Genomic DNA, 20,369 nt, shown 5'->3' with positions numbered 1-20,369 from the left:
GTAGGTGGCGTATTAAGCCCCGCCCACCAAGCAGAAAAAAACCACACCTGTCCGAGGGAGCTGTAGCATCGTTCTCTTCTTCTTCTTCTCTGGTAGGAATGCGTCCAATTCCCGGCATCCAGACTTGTAACCGCCACCCGATGGTGAAGTCAGATACTACAGGACCCTGAGTCTGCGATGGCGCTGTGAATGAACGTTAAACAGTGATTCTAATGAACAGCCACGCTCAGTCAGTCGTTCAGGAGGTTTTTATTTGAGTTATTTTATTTTAAGACGGGAACACGATGTTTCCACCAGAACTGAACCATCACTGTGAGTCTGGGAAGAGCAGGAAGCCGTTGAAGATGATCTGTTTGTCCTGCGCGTCTCGCATGTCAGAATCCGTCTGCTGGTCTCTGAACGACTCCAGCCAAACCCTCTGTCCAAGCGTCAGCTGCAGAACAGCGCCCCCTGACAGAACCTGAAACACAGAAACAAGACCGACTGTCATGGCGGTTCCTGAGAGGGTGACGCGTCAAAACATCAGCGATCGTCTTTAAAGCTCACATAGAGTGTTCCTGTTGCACATACATGTTAGTTATGGAGGTTTATTTACGTACATTCACTTGTTTTTATGCTCAAAAACCTCCTAGTTGCTGTAAACGAGCCAATAGAAATCTCTCCTTACTGACGCTGTTCCTCAGCCGCGGTGTTTCAGACATAAATCTCACCCCCAGAAGACAGAGTGTGTTGTGATTGGCCAGCCAGCGTAGAGTGAGCCGCTAATTCATAACGGTGAGATGCTAAGTCATAGCGGTGAGATGCTAAGTCATAGCGGTGAGATGCTAAGTCTGATAACGGTAAGATGCTTAGTCATAACGGTGAGATGCTAAGTCATATTAGTGAGCCGCTAAGTCATAACGGTGAGACGCTAAGTCATAACAGTGAGATGCTAAGTCATAGTGCTGAGATGCTAAGTCATAACGGTGAGATGCTAAGTCATAACGGTGAGATGCTAAGTCATAGCAGTGAGATGCTAAGTCATAACGGTGAGATGCTAAGTCATATCGGTGAGACGCTAAGTCATAACGGTGAGACGCTAAGTGATAACAGTGAGATGCTAAGTCATAGTGGTGAGATGCTAAGTCATAAAGGTGAGATGCTAAGTCATAATGGTGAGATGCTAAGTCATATCGGTGAGATGCTAAGTCATAGCGGTGAGACGCTAAGTCATAACGGTGAGACGCTAAGTCATAACGGTGAGATGCTAAGTCATAGCGGTGAGATGCTAAGTCATAGCGGTGAGATGCTAAGTCATAGCGGTGAGATGCTAAGTCATAAAGGTGAGATGCTAAGTGATAACAGTGAGATGCTAAGTCATAGTGGTGAGATGCTAAGTCATAAAGGTGAGATGCTAAGTCATAATGGTGAGATGCTAAGTCATATCGGTGAGATGCTAAGTCATAGCGGTGAGACGCTAAGTCATAACGGTGAGACGCTAAGTCATAACGGTGAGATGCTAAGTCATAGCGGTGAGATGCTAAGTCATAGCGGTGAGATGCTAAGTCATAGCGGTGAGATGCTAAGTCATAGCGGTGAGATGCTAAGTCATAAAGGTGAGATGCTAAGTCATAGCAGTGAGATGCTAAGTCATAGCGGTGAGATGCTAAGTCATAGCGGTGAGATGCTAAGTCATAAAGGTGAGATGCTAAGTCATAGCGGTGAGATGCTAAGTCATAACGGTGAGATGCTAAGTCATATCGGTGAGATGCTAAGTCATAGCAGTGAGATGCTAAGTCATAACGGTGAGATGCTAAGTCATATCGGTGAGATGCTAAGTCATAGCAGTGAGATGCTAAGTCATAATGGTGAGATGCTAAGTCATAACGGTGAGACGCTAAGTGATAACAGTGAGATGCTAAGTCATAGTGGTGAGATGCTAATTCATAATGGTGAGATGCTAAGTCATAACGGTGAGATGCTAAGTCATAACGGTGAGATGCTAAGTCATAACGGTGAGATGCTAAGTCATAACGGTGAGATGCTAAGTCATAACGGTGAGATGCTAAGTCATAACGGTGAGATGCTAAGTCATAACGGTGAGATGCTAATTATTTTACATGTTCAGATTAAGGTCTCTTATCATCTCGCTCTGTTTTTAGATTCTGTTGTTGTTGAGTTTCATATCTGATGCTGCTGTCTGGACCAGGACCAGGACCAGGACCAGGACCAGGACCAGGACCAGGACTCCCTGTGTCCTTCCTGGTTGCAGCCAATAAACAGAACAACAATAAACTTACATGGTCGTTGTTTCCCTTGTTGTAATCACAGAATCCCAGAGCCACAGCCTGACTGGCTATACGCACACACATGCTAACCTGAAAGACACACACACACACACACACACAGGTACAGTGTGCGTTACACACAGAAAGCACAACAACATGTGTTGTCATACAACGTGCACAGGTGTGTTACCTTGGCAACAGAGTGAAAAGTGAAGTAATAAACACCAGGAACGCTGCAGGTGAAGACGCCTGTGGCTGCATCCATGTGTCCGGGTTTGTTGACCACAGTGGACTGGTAGGTTATGGTCTGTAGACACACACACACACACACACACACACACACACACACACACAGACACACACACACACACACACACACACACACACACACACACACATTAAATCCACCGACATCGACCGATATATCGGGAAAAAACTGAAAAGACTCAGTAAATGTGATCCTTATGTCGCCCCCTGGTGGAGAGGGCGACTGTATCCTGGCATCTTAACCCTGGAGTCTGTAGATGGCGCTGTTGTTGCTGTCTGATGTTGTCAAACAATTTACGTCAGGTTCGGGAACTTTGAATAAAAACAATGTGACGTTGTGTGCGTGACGTCCTAAAAAACAAAAAAAATCTGGGAATTTTCAAAAGTTGGAATTTTCCGTGGGAAATCAACTGGAATCTACGGGAACGAACTGGACATTTGAGACAGTTGGTAAATAACGTGTCGTCACTGGAATAGAGTAACAATGTGTGTGCCGCGAATCTGTCGACAAACGCGGCGTATCGTTGCTGTTTGGACCAGCTCTTGGTAAATCCGGTCCGAGTCCATGATTTACCTCTGTTCATGTTCATCGTTTTTCCTGCCAGAGGGGGGCGCTAACTTTGGTTGAGCATGGTCAGCTACTGGAGCTCTTTACCTTTACGTGATCATAATAATAATCGTCGTTACTCTGCGATGACAGTAATAATTATCACCATCACGACTCAGAAGCGAGTCGACGTGTCCGGTTCCACCGACTCGGTTTGCGTTGCTCTTTTTCTGCGGCGACAAAACGGAAGCGTCAGTTCTTACCTCAGGTCCGTTGACTTTAGGGCGAGGATAAGTTTTCTCGTTCCTGATGACGGAGAAGGCCACGTGGGCCTGACCACTGGACTGACCTACAGCAGGAAATCACACAAATCACAAATCACCGCCACATTTTTACAAACTCATCTGCTCAAAGAGCGGGAAAAGAACAACGTACAACACGAGGAAACAAACTCTGCATCAGAGTAAACTACGGTGGCCCTGAGGTGCAAAACACAAACGCAAAACACAAAACACAAATCAAAAAACACAAACGCAAATCACACAACGCAAACACAAAAGCAGAAAACACGAAAACATTAACTCACAACACAAACACAAATAGAGAAAACACAAAAACATTAACTCACAACGCAAACACAAATAGAGAAAACACAAAAACATTAACTCACAACGCAAACACAAAAGCAGAAAACACAAAAACATTAACTCACAACGCAAACACAAAAGCAGAAAACACAAAAACATTAACTCACAACGCAAACACAAAAGCAGAAAACACAAAAACATTAACTCACAACGCAAACACAAAAGCAGAAAACACAAAAACATTAACTCACAACGCAAACACAAAAGCAGAAAACACAAAAACATTAACTCACAACGCAAACACAAAAGCAGAAAACACAAAAACATTAACTCACAACGCAAACACAAAAGCAGAAAACACAAAAACATTAACTCACAACGCAAACACAAAAGCAGAAAACACAAAAACATTAACTCACAACGCAAACACAAAAGCAGAAAACACAAAAACATTAACTCACAACGCAAACACAAAAGCAGAAAACACAAAAACATTAACTCACAACGCAAACACAAAAGCAGAAAACACAAAAACATTAACTCACAACGCAAACACAAAAGCAGAAAACACGAAAACTTTAACTCACAACGCAAACACAAAAGCAGAAAACACAAAAACATTAACTCACAACGCAAACACAAAAGCAGAAAACACAAAAACATTAACTCACTTCAGCTCACTTGGTAGAGCTGCCGTTCCATGTAGAAGTACACACTACAAATAGCCCCAGTTCGAATCCCGCCCCAAGCAGAAAACACAAACACAAAAGCGTTTAACACAACAACATTATCTCACAACGGAAACGCAAATCATAAAACGCAAACAAAAAAGCAGACAACACAACGGAAATGTCATTGCACAGTCCGTGTTACACTGGTCAATCGCGGGAAACAACGTTTTTTGAGTTGCGTTTCCGTTTTGACATGCATTTCCGTTGTGCTGTCTGCTTTTTTGTTTGCGTTTTATGATTTGCGTTTCCGTTTTCGATAATGTTGTTGTGTTAAATGCTTTTGTGTGGCGGGATTCGAACTGGGGGTATCTGTAGTGTGTACTTCTACATGGCAGCTCTACAAAGTGAGATAAAGTGAGTCAATGTTTTTGTGTTTTCTGCTTTTGTGTTTGCGTTGTGAGTTAATGTTTTTGTGTTTTTTGATTTGCCTTTGTGTTTTTGATTAGTGTTGTGTTTTGTGATTTGCGCTTGTGTTTTGCACCTCAGGGCCACCGTAGTAAACAAATGTAGACCACGCCCTAAAAGCTTCATGGAAATTAGTCAATGTTTTTTTTGTTTTTTTTGCGTACTTCCTGCGGCTTCAAATATTAGCATTCCAGAGCGATTTAGATTTGTCCACACGTGTATTTGTTCGTTTGTAACGTGAATGTTTAAAATAACATTTGTCTTCGTGTCTACGAAATGGAAACGTACGTACCGGCGTAGCGTGAAATGACCGTAATAAGCTAACGTCGGCTTTGGCAGCGTTCAGCAGCACAAACTGTCGGGTGATATTACGCTAAAGTGTCTGCGATGCGCTCGGTGTTGAAGGTTTCATCTCCTGTTCTTTACGAAGATCGTCCAAATACCCAGAACAGAACCCGCGAACCCACTGAAAAACAACATATTTGTCTATTTCCAAGTTAATATGTGATGAACATTAGTGTCAACTAACTCTGTAAAAACAAGGCGACTGGCGGAGGTTAAATGTGCGTCGGTCGGTACCTTGGCTAAAGACGTCTCCATTAGGACCGCGGGGTCCGGGCTTCCCAGGACGACCTGCTGCTCCCACGTCGCCGTGGAAACCTTTAGGCCCCATCGGTCCTTGGGAACCTCGACTTCCTCTCTCCCCCCTCAGCTTCAGGAGGACACTTCCGTCCACCGCTGCCCCGGACACGGACCCTGGAGACAGATCGGGTCAAGGGGTTGTGGAACTGCATTGTGGGTCCAGTGCTTTGGTCAGAACCATCAGAGTACGTTATTCAAACACAGAATCACACAGAGGAAGACTGACACCGACGAGCTTTGGCTGCTTTGCGCTTGGATCTGCGGGTCAGACCAGGTCCAGGTCCTGGTCCTGGTCCAGGTCCAGGTCCTGGTCCTGGTCCTGTGAGCTAGTGTTCAATCTCTGTGGATTTAAAGTGACAGTGAACTCTTATGCCGCATTACTTCCACGAGTGCGACTCGACTCGTTCTCGACGCTGTGGTTTTTCTTCTCCGTCAGAGGTGGAACTTTCTACTCAGAATTCCAAAATGGACTTGTTATTCTCTTTACCTGGCTCTCCTTTCTGTCCCTTCTCCCCGGTCCATCCATTTCGACCTGCCGCTCCTACGACTCCTGGTTGACCGTCTGTTCCTCCACAGCTCGTGTCGCATCGGCCGGTGGTCAAGAGCAAGGCCACGCCCACAGCTATCCCATAATAACCTCTCATGGTCCAAACTACTGCGGGTCAACTGTGATGGGATACAGACGACGATGATGTCGGGACGTTAGAGAGAAAACCAGTGATTTTAGCTCACGGGGACAAAGGAGCTGCTGGTCCTCTGCTGCCTCGTGTGGTCACTTTGTGTCACTGAGTTAAGTCTGAATTAAATATTTTAAAAGCTTAATTTTACAAAATCAGTCATTGTAAGTTAGTGATGGACTCTGTCAAACAGTGAAGATAAAGACGTGAACGTGTTCATAAGAAATCAAAGACTTCAACAGAGTATTTAATTTGCCATGAAACAGACTTTTCAACAGGAAACTGAAGTTTGTAAACTCACTCACTCTCTCACACCAAAGTCACTCACTCTCTCACACCAAAGTCACTCACTCTCCCACACCAAAGTCACTCACTCTCCCACACCAAAGTCACTCACTCTCCCACACCAAAGTCACTCACTCTCCCACACCAAAGTCACTCACTCTCTCAAACCAAAGTCACTCACTCTCCCACACCAAAGTCACTCACTCTCTCACACCAAAGTCACTCACTCTCTCACACCAAAGTCACTCACTCTCTCACACCAAAGTCACTCACTCTCACACACCAAAGTCACTCACTCTCACACACCAAAGTCACTCACTCTCCCACACCAAAGTCACTCACTCTCTCACACCAAAGCCACTCACTCTCCCACACCAAAGTCACTCACTCTCTCACACCAAAGTCACTCACTCTCCCACACCAAAGTCACTCACTCTCTCACACCAAAGTCACTCACTCTCTCACACCAAAGTCACTCACTCTCCCACACCAAAGTCACTCACTCTCTCACACCAAAGTCACTCACTCTCTCACACCAAAGTCACTCACTCTCTCACACCAAAGTCACTCACTCTCACACACCAAAGTCACTCACTCTCCCACACCAAAGTCACTCACTCTCTCACACCAAAGTCACTCACTCTCACACACCAAAGTCACTCACTCTCCCACACCAAAGTCACTCACTCTCTCACACCAAAGCCACTCACTCTCCCACACCAAAGTCACTCACTCTCTCACACCAAAGCCACTCACTCTCCCACACCAAAGTCACTCACTCTCTCACACCAAAGCCACTCACTCTCTCACACCAAAGTCACTCACTCTCCCACACCAAAGCCACTCACTCTCCCACACCAAAGTCACTCACTCTCCCACACCAAAGTCACTCACTCTCTCACACCAAAGCCACTCACTCTCTCACACCAAAGCCACTCACTCTCCCACACCAAAGTCACTCACTCTCCCACACCAAAGCCACTCACTCTCCCACACCAAAGTCACTCACTCTCCCACACCAAAGTCACTCACTCTCCCACACCAAAGTCACTCACTCTCCCACACCAAAGCCACTCACTCTCTCACACCAAAGCCACTCACTCTCCCACACCAAAGTCACTCACTCTCCCACACCAAAGTCACTCACTCTCCCACACCAAAGTCACTCACTCTCCCACACCAAAGTCACTCACTCTCTCACACCAAAGCCACTCACTCTCTCACACCAAAGTCACTCACTCTCTCACACCAAAGCCACTCACTCTCTCACACCAAAGCCACTCACTCTCCCACACCAAAGCCACTCACTCTCCCACACCAAAGTCACTCACTCTCCCACACCAAAGTCACTCACTCTCCCACACCAAAGTCACTCACTCTCCCACACCAAAGTCACTCACTCTCTCACACCAAAGTCACTCACTCTGGGTCTGGGAGAGTGAGTGTTTTACAAACTGCAGTTTTCTTAACTTTAACATTCTTTCATTAAACCTGTCAATTTTTTATTTTTTTTTAAAGTTGTGGTTTGATTTTAATTCTTTAAAAAAAAATCAAAATTCAAAGTCTTTGTGGAATATTCTCTATAAAGACACACGTCGTCGTGCAGGAAGACTGAAGTGTGTGAGTTATAACACATCACATTAAAGACTGAGACTAAAAAATAATGTAATAATAATGAATTAAATAAATACATCTCTGGAACATTATTGTTTTCCTCAGCGAGATCATAAGTTCACATTTATACTTTCAGAAAATATAAAATAGCCGAAACTTGGTGTTTATCACAATGAACTAATGTTAATGTTAATGTTAATGTTTATCTTTATCTTTATCGTCTGTTACAAACTGTGTCTAAACTCACAGATTTATCAGCATTTCACTCACCAGCAGAGTCTGTGTCGCAGGGAAGAGATTTGGAAAAACAGTGAAAGACACACACACACACACACACACACACACACACACACACACACAGAGGAAATGAAAGTTGTGATCTGACAGAATTACAGACAAAAAAAGAAATTCTGTTGAATTTGGAAACTCTGTGAATCAGAAAAATGACAAAGATTTAAAATGGTTTGAAAATAAGAAGCAAACGTGAATCAAAATGAGAAATAAATGAAAAACAAAGAAAAACAAGAGAAAACAGGAGGTTTGAAATCGCCCCGTGTTTAAGTCAACCACAGTTTAGAGCGCCATCATCTGGCCACATGATGCAATGACAGCAGACAGACCACTCCCAAACTTTAGACCAGAGTTAAACCTGAAGTTAAACCTGAAGTTATCTGAATAACCAGAGTTAAACCTGAAGTTATCTGGCTCGTGATGTCTTCCATATCAACTTGGGGGAGGAGCCGAGTGCACAGCCCCGCCCCTTCCAACACCAGGAAACAGAGCAACGTTGTTATTTTTTTTTTTTTATTGTGCCACAAAGTTTTTTCTCCAGGTACGTGACGACGTGCGATCCATTCAGCTGTCGCGCCAAAACTCAGTAGCCAATCGGCAGACGGCTTCCTAAGCCCCGCCCACGGCCAGAAGCAAACAAAAAACTAGGCAGCGTAAAAACACCGTTTTTAAAAAAGAGTCCGTTATTTTGGTTCTATTCCTCACAAAAACACACATACCGTAAAGTTTGCCTCGTTAGCGTGTTAGCGTGTTAGCGTGTTAGCGTTTTCCACGACGTCATCCCTGCTCACGCTGATCTTCCCCGACACGATCTTCAGTGGGAGATGAGACAAAGTGCCCATGCATGGAAACAGCCGGTGTGTGAAGGTGTGTGTGAAGGTGTGTATGTGTGAGTCACTGTCAGGATCAAAGAAGGACACTTTCCCTCTGTTCCAGTCCAGATAAACTCGGATCCGATGCAGTTTCTTCCTCAGCCGCAGCGGCGAGGGGGCGTCGCCACACGTGCGCGCGCTGTATCGACCGCTGTAAAACTCGATTTGCCAGAAACCGGATTTGTTTTGTCGAGCGCGGTTCAACTCTGCAGCGGCGCCGACGAACCACGCCGGGTTGTCCCGAACGTCGACGTCCCAGGTGTGAATCCCCGAGCTGAAGCCCTCGCGGCCGCGTACGGATCGGTGGTAGTTGATCCGCTCCGGGTTTTCCGGGAGCTTCCGTCGCTCTCCGTGTCTCACGCTGGTCAGATCCTCGGACACGACGAACTCTGCGTTGGCCGTGTTCGGGTCCAGGATGACCGGCGTGTACGAGACCACGTCCTTCATCCTGATCCAGATGTTGAAGGTCAGGTTGCCCAGATGTTTGGCCTCGTCGATCAGAGCTCCGGAGAGCGGCCGCGGCTCCTCCAGCAGGGGGCGCCGCTGCACTCTCTCCAGTGAAGCCTTGTAGTTGAGCAGGAAAGCAGCGTCTTCAGCTCTCAGCTGGTCCTCGGTGTCTCTGACGATGTTTGACAGAACCTCCATGTTTCTGCTCAGAGCCTCCTCCTCCTCCTTCATCCTCCAGCTCTTCTGCTCCTCCTCCTCCCTCAGAGCGCTGATCCTCGCCTCCTCTTCCTCCTCCAGGAACCGTCGAAGCTTCTCAAACTGCTCCCTGATTATGGAGGTAGATTTGAGTCTTTATTGTTCAATCGGAAAAATGTTTTCAATCAAAGAAAAACAGTGTTCAAGTGCATTGTTTGAGTCTTTTTGAATTTTGAAAATATTCACATTTAAGAAGCTGAAAAATGACAGAAACGTGAAAATATTCACATTTAAGAAGCTGAAAAATGACAGAAACGTGAAAATATTCACATTTAAGAAGCTGAAAAATGACAGAAACGTGAAAATATTCACATTTAAGAAGCTGAAAAATGACAGAAACGTGAAAATATTCACATTTAAGAAGCTGAAAAATGACAGAAACGTGAAAATATTCACATTTAAGAAGCTGAAAAATGACAGAAACGTGAAAATATTCACATTTAAGAAGCTGAAAAAATGACAGAAACGTGAAAATATTCACATTTAAGAAGCTGAAAAATGACAGAAACGTGAAAATATTCACATTTAAGAAGCTGAAAAATGACAGAAACGTGAAAATATTCACATTTAAGAAGCTGAAAAATGACAGAAACGTGAAAATATTCACATTTAAGAAGCTGAAAAATGACAGAAACGTGAAAATATTCACATTTAAGAAGCTGAAAAATGACAGAAACGTGAAAATATTCACATTTAAGAAGCTGAAAAATGACAGAAACGTGAAAATATTCACATTTAAGAAGCTGAAAAAATGACAGAAACGTGAAAATATTCACATTTAAGAAGCTGAAAAATGACAGAAACGTGAAAATATTCACATTTAAGAAGCTGAAAAATGACAGAAACGTGAAAATATTCACATTTAAGAAGCTGAAAAATGACAGAAATGTGAAAATATTCACATTTAAGAAGCTGAAAAATGACAGAAACGTGAAAATGTTCACATTTAAGAAGCTGAAAAATGACAGAAATGTGAAAATATTCACATTTAAGAAGCTGAAAAATGACAGAAACTTGAAAATATTCACATTTAAGAAGCTGAAAAATGACAGAAATGTGAAAATATTCACATTTAAGAAGCTGAAAAATGACAGAAACGTGAAAATATTCACATTTAAGAAGCTGAAAAATGACAGAAACGTGAAAATATTCACATTTAAGAAGCGGAAAAATGACAGAAATGTGAAAATATTCACATTTAAGAAGCTGAAAAATGACAGAAACGTGAAAATATTCACATTTAAGAAGCTGAAAAATGACAGAAACGTGAAAATATTCACATTTAAGAAGCTGAAAAATGACAGAAACGTGAAAATATTCACATTTAAGAAGCTGAAAAATGACAGAAACGTGAAAATATTCACATTTAAGAAGCTGAAAAATGACAGAAAGTAGAAAATATTCACATTTAAGAAGCTGAAAAATGACAGAAACGCGAAAATATTCACATTTAAGAAGCTGAAAAATGACAGAAACGTGAAAATATTCACATTTAAGAAGCTGAAAAATGACAGAAACGCGAAAATATTCACATTTAAGAAGCTGAAAAATGACAGAAAGGTGAAAATATTCACATTTAAGAAGCTGAAAAATGACAGAAAGGTGAAAATATTCACATTTAAGAAGCTGAAAAATGACAGAAACGTGAAAATATTCACATTTAAGAAGCTGAAAAATGACAGAAACGTGAAAATATTCACATTTAAGAAGCTGAAAAATGACAGAAAGGTGAAAATATTCACATTTAAGAAGCTGAAAAATGACAGAAACGTGAAAATATTCACATTTAAGAAGCTGAAAAATGACAGAAACGTGAAAATATTCACATTTAAGAAGCTGAAAAAATGACAGAAACGTGAAAATGTTCACATTTAAGAAGCTGAAAAATGACAGAAACGTGAAAATGTTCACATTTAAGAAGCTGAAAAATGACAGAAACGTGAAAATGTTCACATTTAAGAAGCTGAAAAATGACAGAAACGTGAAAATGTTCACATTTAAGAAGCTGAAAAATGACAGAAACGTGAAAATGTTCACATTTAAGAAGCTGAAAAATGACAGAAATGTGAAAATATTCACATTTAAGAAGCTGAAAAATGACAGAAACGTGAAAATATTCACATTTAAGAAGCTGAAAAATGACAGAAACGTGAAAATATTCACATTTAAGAAGCGGAAAAATGACAGAAATGTGAAAATATTCACATTTAAGAAGCTGAAAAATGACAGAAACGTGAAAATATTCACATTTAAGAAGCTGAAAAATGACAGAAACGTGAAAATATTCACATTTAAGAAGCTGAAAAATGACAGAAACGTGAAAATATTCACATTTAAGAAGCTGAAAAATGACAGAAAGGTGAAAATATTCACATTTAAGAAGCTGAAAAATGACAGAAACGTGAAAATATTCACATTTAAGAAGCTGAAAAATGACAGAAACGTGAAAATATTCACATTTAAGAAGCTGAAAAATGACAGAAACGTGAAAATATTCACATTTAAGAAGCTGAAAAAATGACAGAAACGTGAAAATATTCACATTTAAGAAGCTGAAAAATGACAGAAACGTGAAAATATTCACATTTAAGAAGCTGAAAAATGACAGAAACGTGAAAATGTTCACATTTAAGAAGCTGAAAAATGACAGAAACGTGAAAATATTCACATTTAAGAAGCTGAAAAATGACAGAAACGTGAAAATGTTCACATTTAAGAAGCTGAAAAATGACAGAAACGTGAAAATATTCACATTTAAGAAGCTGAAAAATGACAGAAACGTGAAAATGTTCACATTTAAGAAGCTGAAAAATGACAGAAATGTGAAAATATTCACATTTAAGAAGCTGAAAAATGACAGAAACTTGAAAATATTCACATTTAAGAAGCTGAAAAATGACAGAAATGTGAAAATATTCACATTTAAGAAGCTGAAAAATGACAGAAACGTGAAAATATTCACATTTAAGAAGCTGAAAAATGACAGAAACGTGAAAATATTCACATTTAAGAAGCGGAAAAATGACAGAAATGTGAAAATATTCACATTTAAGAAGCTGAAAAATGACAGAAACGTGAAAATATTCACATTTAAGAAGCTGAAAAATGACAGAAACGTGAAAATATTCACATTTAAGAAGCTGAAAAATGACAGAAACGTGAAAATATTCACATTTAAGAAGCTGAAAAATGACAGAAACGTGAAAATATTCACATTTAAGAAGCTGAAAAAATGACAGAAACGTGAAAATATTCACATTTAAGAAGCTGAAAAATGACAGAAACGTGAAAATATTCACATTTAAGAAGCTGAAAAATGACAGAAACGTGAAAATGTTCACATTTAAGAAGCTGAAAAATGACAGAAACGTGAAAATATTCACATTTAAGAAGCTGAAAAATGACAGAAACGTGAAAATGTTCACATTTAAGAAGCTGAAAAATGACAGAAACGTGAAAATATTCACATTTAAGAAGCTGAAAAATGACAGAAACGTGAAAATGTTCACATTTAAGAAGCTGAAAAATGACAGAAATGTGAAAATATTCACATTTAAGAAGCTGAAAAATGACAGAAACTTGAAAATATTCACATTTAAGAAGCTGAAAAATGACAGAAATGTGAAAATATTCACATTTAAGAAGCTGAAAAATGACAGAAACGTGAAAATATTCACATTTAAGAAGCTGAAAAATGACAGAAACGTGAAAATATTCACATTTAAGAAGCGGAAAAATGACAGAAATGTGAAAATATTCACATTTAAGAAGCTGAAAAATGACAGAAACGTGAAAATATTCACATTTAAGAAGCTGAAAAATGACAGAAACGTGAAAATATTCACATTTAAGAAGCTGAAAAATGACAGAAACGTGAAAATATTCACATTTAAGAAGCTGAAAAATGACAGAAACGTGAAAATATTCACATTTAAGAAGCTGAAAAATGACAGAAAGTAGAAAATATTCACATTTAAGAAGCTGAAAAATGACAGAAACGCGAAAATATTCACATTTAAGAAGCTGAAAAATGACAGAAACGTGAAAAATATTCACATTTAAGAAGCTGAAAAATGACAGAAACGTGAAAATATTCACATTTAAGAAGCTGAAAAATGACAGAAACGCGAAAATATTCACATTTAAGAAGCTGAAAAATGACAGAAAGGTGAAAATATTCACATTTAAGAAGCTGAAAAATGACAGAAACGTGAAAATATTCACATTTAAGAAGCTGAAAAATGACAGAAAGGTGAAAATATTCACATTTAAGAAGCTGAAAAATGACAGAAACGTGAAAATATTCACATTTAAGAAGCTGAAAAATGACAGAAACGTGAAAATATTCACATTTAAGAAGCTGAAAAAATGACAGAAACGTGAAAATATTCACATTTAAGAAGCTGAAAAATGACAGAAACGTGAAAATATTCACATTTAAGAAGCTGAAAAATGACAGAAACGTGAAAATGTTCACATTTAAGAAGCTGAAAAATGACAGAAATGTGAAAATATTCACATTTAAGAAGCTGAAAAATGACAGAAACGTGAAAATGTTCACATTTAAGAAGCTGAAAAATGACAGAAATGTGAAAATATTCACATTTAAGAAGCTGAAAAATGACAGAAACTTGAAAATATTCACATTTAAGAAGCTGAAAAATGACAGAAATGTGAAAATATTCACATTTAAGAAGCTGAAAAATGACAGAAACGTGAAAATATTCACATTTAAGAAGCTGAAAAATGACAGAAACGTGAAAATATTCACATTTAAGAAGCGGAAAAATGACAGAAATGTGAAAATATTCACATTTAAGAAGCTGAAAAATGACAGAAACGTGAAAATATTCACATTTAAGAAGCTGAAAAATGACAGAAACGTGAAAATATTCACATTTAAGAAGCTGAAAAATGACAGAAACGTGAAAATATTCACATTTAAGAAGCTGAAAAATGACAGAAACGTGAAAATATTCACATTTAAGAAGCTGAAAAATGACAGAAAGTAGAAAATATTCACATTTAAGAAGCTGACAAATGACAGAAACGCGAAAATATTCACATTTAAGAAGCTGAAAAATGACAGAAACGTGAAAAATATTCACATTTAAGAAGCTGAAAAATGACAGAAACGTGAAAATATTCACATTTAAGAAGCTGAAAAATGACAGAAACGCGAAAATATTCACATTTAAGAAGCTGAAAAATTACAGAAAGGTGAAAATATTCACATTTAAGAAGCTGAAAAATGACAGAAACGTGAAAATATTCACATTTAAGAAGCTGAAAAATGACAGAAAGGTGAAAATATTCACATTTAAGAAGCTGAAAAATGACAGAAACGTGAAAATATTCACATTTAAGAAACTGAAAAATGACAGAAACGTGAAAATATTCACATTTAAGGAACTGAAAAATGACAGAAACGTGAAAATATTCACATTTAAGAAGCTGAAAAATGACAGAAATGTGAAAATATTCACATTTAAGAAGCTGAAAAATGACAGAAACTTGAAAATATTCACATTTAAGAAGCTGAAAAATGACAGAAATGTGAAAATATTCACATTTAAGAAGCTGAAAAATGACAGAAACTTGAAAATATTCACATTTAAGAAGCTGAAAAATGACAGAAATGTGAAAATATTCACATTTAAGAAGCTGAAAAATGACAGAAACGTGAAAATATTCACATTTAAGAAGCTGAAAAATGACAGAAACGTGAAAATATTCACATTTAAGAAGCGGAAAAATGACAGAAATGTGAAAATATTCACATTTAAGAAGCTGAAAAATGACAGAAACGTGAAAATATTCACATTTAAGAAGCTGAAAAATGACAGAAACGTGAAAATATTCACATTTAAGAAGCTGAAAAATGACAGAAACGTGAAAATATTCACATTTAAGAAGCTGAAAAATGACAGAAACGTGAAAATATTCACATTTAAGAAGCTGAAAAATGACAGAAAGTAGAAAATATTCACATTTAAGAAGCTGACAAATGACAGAAACGCGAAAATATTCACATTTAAGAAGCTGAAAAATGACAGAAACGTGAAAAATATTCACATTTAAGAAGCTGAAAAATGACAGAAACGTGAAAATATTCACATTTAAGAAGCTGAAAAATGACAGAAACGCGAAAATATTCACATTTAAGAAGCTGAAAAATTACAGAAAGGTGAAAATATTCACATTTAAGAAGCTGAAAAATGACAGAAACGTGAAAATATTCACATTTAAGAAGCTGAAAAATGACAGAAAGGTGAAAATATTCACATTTAAGAAGCTGAAAAATGACAGAAACGTGAAAATATTCACATTTAAGAAACTGAAAAATGACAGAAACGTGAAAATATTCACATTTAAGGAACTGAAAAATGACAGAAACGTGAAAATATTCACATTTAAGAAGCTGAAAAATGACATAAGAACATTTGTGTCAAAAGTCCAAAAAAGTTGCTTCAATCAAAAAAACAAAACATTTTCAATCAAAGAAAAAACTCAAATGCAAAAATTGTGTTTTTTTTGACAGAATAATAAAGACACAAATGTACCTTCATACCTGATGTTCCTCTCAGTGTGCTGGGCCTGGACCTGGACGTGTTCTGCTGTGCGGTGGCAGATGTCTCGGACTCGCTCGTACAGCTTCAGTCTCTCCTGCAGAGGCTTCAGAAGGTCCTGCAGCTCTTCTCTGTGCTCCTCTGCTAACTCGTGGACGGGTCTGAAGCGGTGGTCGCTGTGCGTCTTCGAGTCTCTGCAGACGAGACACGCCGGCTGATGATGGTCCAGACAGAAGAGTTTGAGCTTCTCACCGTGGAGACCGCACACAGACTCGGCGCCGGCCGACGCTCTCTGTCGTCTCTGCAGGACAAAGGTCCAGCACAGGTTCTTCAGAGCCAGGTTGGAGGGCGGGTCGCTCCTGGACGACCTCCTCTTACACACAGGACACGCCTGCAGCGAGGGGTTCCCTCTCCACCACGTGTGAACGCAGCTCCTGCAGAAGCTGTGGCTGCACGACAGAACCACCGGGTCCTTGAAGATGTCCTGACACACGGGACAGGTGAGGTCCTCGTCGCCGCAGAAAGACATGTCCTCTGTGCTGCGTCAGGGACAGAGAGAGCAAAGACAAACAGGAAGTGCCTCAGACTGTAAATCCACTCTCTTCTCCCACGTTTACAATCACAGACACACCAGTGTGTGTTTGTCCACAGGTTAAACGGAAGTTCCTGATGTCTCTGTCTGTCTCTCTCTGTCTGTCTGTCTGTCTGTCTGTCTGTCTGTCTCTCTCTCTCTCTGTCTCTGTCGCTCAGTCACTTCCTGGTAGAGGAACAACAGGTCACCTGGTTTGCCTCAGGTGACCTGGAGGTGGAGCTTTGTCTCAGGCAACAAAAACAATGTTTTCTTCTCATGACAATAAGTTGAGGTTTTTGCAACAAAACACCAATATTATGTATATTTTTACGTAACATGCTAGAGTTTTTATTTTATTTTTCATTGTTCTGTTGGTTATTTTAAGGTTTTTTTTTCTGCTGCTTTTATGTCTTTTCTGTGAAGCCCATTATTTGCTCTGTATTCTATGTCAAATATTACTGAAAAAGTTACTGAAACAACTTCAAATTATCGTCTGCCAACTGTAGAAAAAAACTTAAAAGTTACAAAAAAAGAAGAAAAGAAGCAGATATATAAGCTCATTATTTGGCAACCAGTGTGTTGGAGTGATGGCCAAATAATGAGCTCTTCCATCCATCCACTGATAGACTAATTGCCACATAATGAGCTAATCTATAGATCCACCGACAGACCATCTGCCAAATAATGAGCTTATCTATAGATCCACCTACAGACCGACTGCCAAATAATGAGCTTATCTATAGATCCACCTACAGACCGACTGCCAAATAATGAGCTTATCTATAGATCCACCTACAGACCGACTGCCAAATAATGAGCTTATCTATAGATCCACCTACAGACCGACTGCCAAATAATGAGCTTATCTATAGATCCACCTACAGACCGACTGCCAATTAATGAGCTTATTTATAGATCCACCGACAGACAACCTGCCAAATAATGAGCTTATCTATAGATCCACCGACAGACTGACTGCCAATTAAATAAATACATGTTACTAAACATTAAATAAACAACATAAACAAATAAACAACTAAGCATTTACATTTGTCTTGATGATGTCACGTAAGGGGCGGAGCTTTGTCCATGTCAACGACGAATGTGACGAAAGGTTCCTGTGAAAGGACGACATGCTGTGTCTTGCAGGTGAACTAGTGATTCTGTGGGAATGGAAAAGTACAACAACACAACATTGAAACATGAGAGTGTGTGTGTGTGTGTGTGTGTGTGTGTGTGTGTGTGTGTGTGTGTGTGTGTGTGTGTGTGTGTGTGTGTGTGTATGTGTGTGTGTGTGTGTTGACACCAGACTCAAACATTAAAACGTTCCATTCTCTGTGTGGACTTTGGTGTGGGAGAGTGAGTGTTTATTAATCTGAGCTCAGGTCTTTGTTAAAAACCCTCAGTCAATCTCACGTGGCCACGCCCACATGGCCACGCCCACATGGCCACGCCCGTCAGTGCAGCTGACAGTAAACACAAACAGTGAATATAAACAAAGCTTAGTTTCACTGATGTTAATGAAGATCTGCTGCTACACACACACACACACACACACACACCCCTACACACATTTACACACACACACACATTTACATACAGATACACACATTTACACATAGTTACACACACACAGGTCATGTGACTTGTGTCATGTCACATGACCTCTTATCTAAAGCTCATCATTATCATCATTTCAATCCATTTCTAAATCAAAGTTAAAGAAGTTAAAGAGTCGCACTCTTTATTTTACTCTTTATTTAAAATCTATTCTCGTGCAAAATAAGTAAAAAAAAACAAAAAACAAGTCTTTCTTGTGGGTGTGGCGATGTCACTGTAATCTGATCAACACACACACACACACACAGAGAACAGGAAACTATGTTGGGGGCGGGGTCTGCCTGCTGGCTCTCGACCAATCACCAGTCTCCCTGTGGTCAGACACAAACGTTGCCTCAGGCAGAGGCCGGAAATTCTAGAGCTGTCTCTGCAAAGATCTCTGAGACATCTTCATCTGTGTGAACGAGGAGAACATCAGTCTGACCTTTGGTCCCTGATCCTGATCCTGATCCTGATCCTGGTCCTGGTCCTGATCCTGACCACAGCAGCAGAAGAGGATCTGGTTCTCCTGCAAGTGAAGAACAACTGTAATTGTTTTTCAGGTGAAACTGAGGCTGCATTCAGGTGAGTCTCACACACACACACACACACACACACAGTATTTTAATATAGCAATTATGACTTCCTATGTCGTCATTTTGAAAAATAGGAGCTATGTTGTTGTGCATCCACTAAAGAAACATGAAAATATTCACATTTAAGAAGCTGAAAAATGACAGAAACTTGAAAATATTCACATCTAAGAAGCTGAAAAATGACAGAAACGTGAAAATATTCACATTTAAGAAGCTGAAAAATGACAGAAACGTGAAAATATTCACATTTAAGAAGCTGAAAAATGACAGAAACGTGAAAATATTCACATTTAAGAAGCTGAAAAATGACAGAAACGTGAAAATATTCACATTTAAGAAGCTGAAAAACGACAGAAACGTGAAAATATTCACATTTAAGAAGCTGAAAAACGACAGAAACGTGAAAATATTCACATTTAAGAAGCTGAAAAACGACAGAAACGTGAAAATATTCACATTTAAGAAGCTGAAAAACGACAGAAACGTGAAAATATTCACATTTAAGAAGCTGAAAAACGACAGAAACGTGAAAATATTCACATTTAAGAAGCTGAAAAACGACAGAAACGTGAAAATATTCACATTTAAGAAGCTGAAAAACGACAGAAACGTGAAAATATTCACATTTAAGAAGCTGAAAAATGACAGAAACGTGAAAATATTCACATTTAAGAAGCTGAAAAATGACAGAAACGTGAAAATTTTCACATTTAAGAAGCTGAAAAATGACAGAAACGTGAAAATATTCACATTTAAGAAGCTGAAAAACGACAGAAACGTGAAAATATTCACATTTAAGAAGCTGAAAAACGACAGAAACGTGAAAATATTCACATTTAAGAAGCTGAAAAACGACAGAAACGTGAAAATATTCACATTTAAGAAGCTGAAAAACGACAGAAACGTGAAAATATTCACATTTATGAAGCTGAAAAACGACAGAAAAGTGAAAATATTCACATTTAAGAAGCTGAAAAATGACAGAAACGTGAAAATATTCACATTTAAGAAGCTGAAAAATGACAGAAACGTGAAAATATTCACATTTAAGAAGCTGAAAAATGACAGAAACGTGAAAATATTCACATTTAAGAAGCTGAAAAACGACAGAAACGTGAAAATATTCACATTTAAGAAGCTGAAAAAC

The 20,369-nt window shown here is 39.3% G+C and overlaps 2 protein-coding genes across 2 annotated transcripts; both read right to left on the bottom strand.

The window, feature by feature from the left end:
* Nucleotides 1–239: 239 nt before the first annotated feature.
* LOC310942196 (complement C1q subcomponent subunit C-like) lies at nt 240–8,331 on the bottom strand. The gene is made up of 7 exons (XM_083907519.1): nt 8,293–8,331; nt 5,934–6,112; nt 5,384–5,560; nt 3,345–3,430; nt 2,458–2,574; nt 2,280–2,357; nt 240–460 (listed from the first exon to the last, which is right to left on the bottom strand). Exons 2-7 carry the CDS (start codon nt 6,088–6,090, stop codon nt 308–310), a joined length of 768 nt encoding a protein of 255 aa, XP_083763645.1. The 5' UTR covers nt 6,091–6,112; nt 8,293–8,331; the 3' UTR covers nt 240–307.
* A 725-nt stretch (nt 8,332–9,056) lies between these two features.
* Nucleotides 9,057–16,985, bottom strand: LOC310942685 (zinc-binding protein A33-like; the record flags this gene model as incomplete). Its single annotated transcript, XM_083908101.1, has 2 exons — nt 9,057–9,957; nt 16,459–16,985. The coding sequence occupies 2 exons, from the start codon at nt 16,983–16,985 to the stop codon at nt 9,057–9,059; spliced, it is 1,428 nt and encodes a 475-aa protein (XP_083764227.1).
* Between the last annotated feature and the right edge of the window lie 3,384 nt (nt 16,986–20,369).

The sequence above is a fragment of the Microchirus variegatus genome, assembly GCF_963457635.1.
Source record: "Microchirus variegatus genome assembly, chromosome: 21".
NCBI classification, from domain to species: Eukaryota; Metazoa; Chordata; class Actinopteri; order Pleuronectiformes; family Soleidae; genus Microchirus; species Microchirus variegatus.
This window is presented reverse-complemented; position numbering and strand designations above follow the sequence as displayed.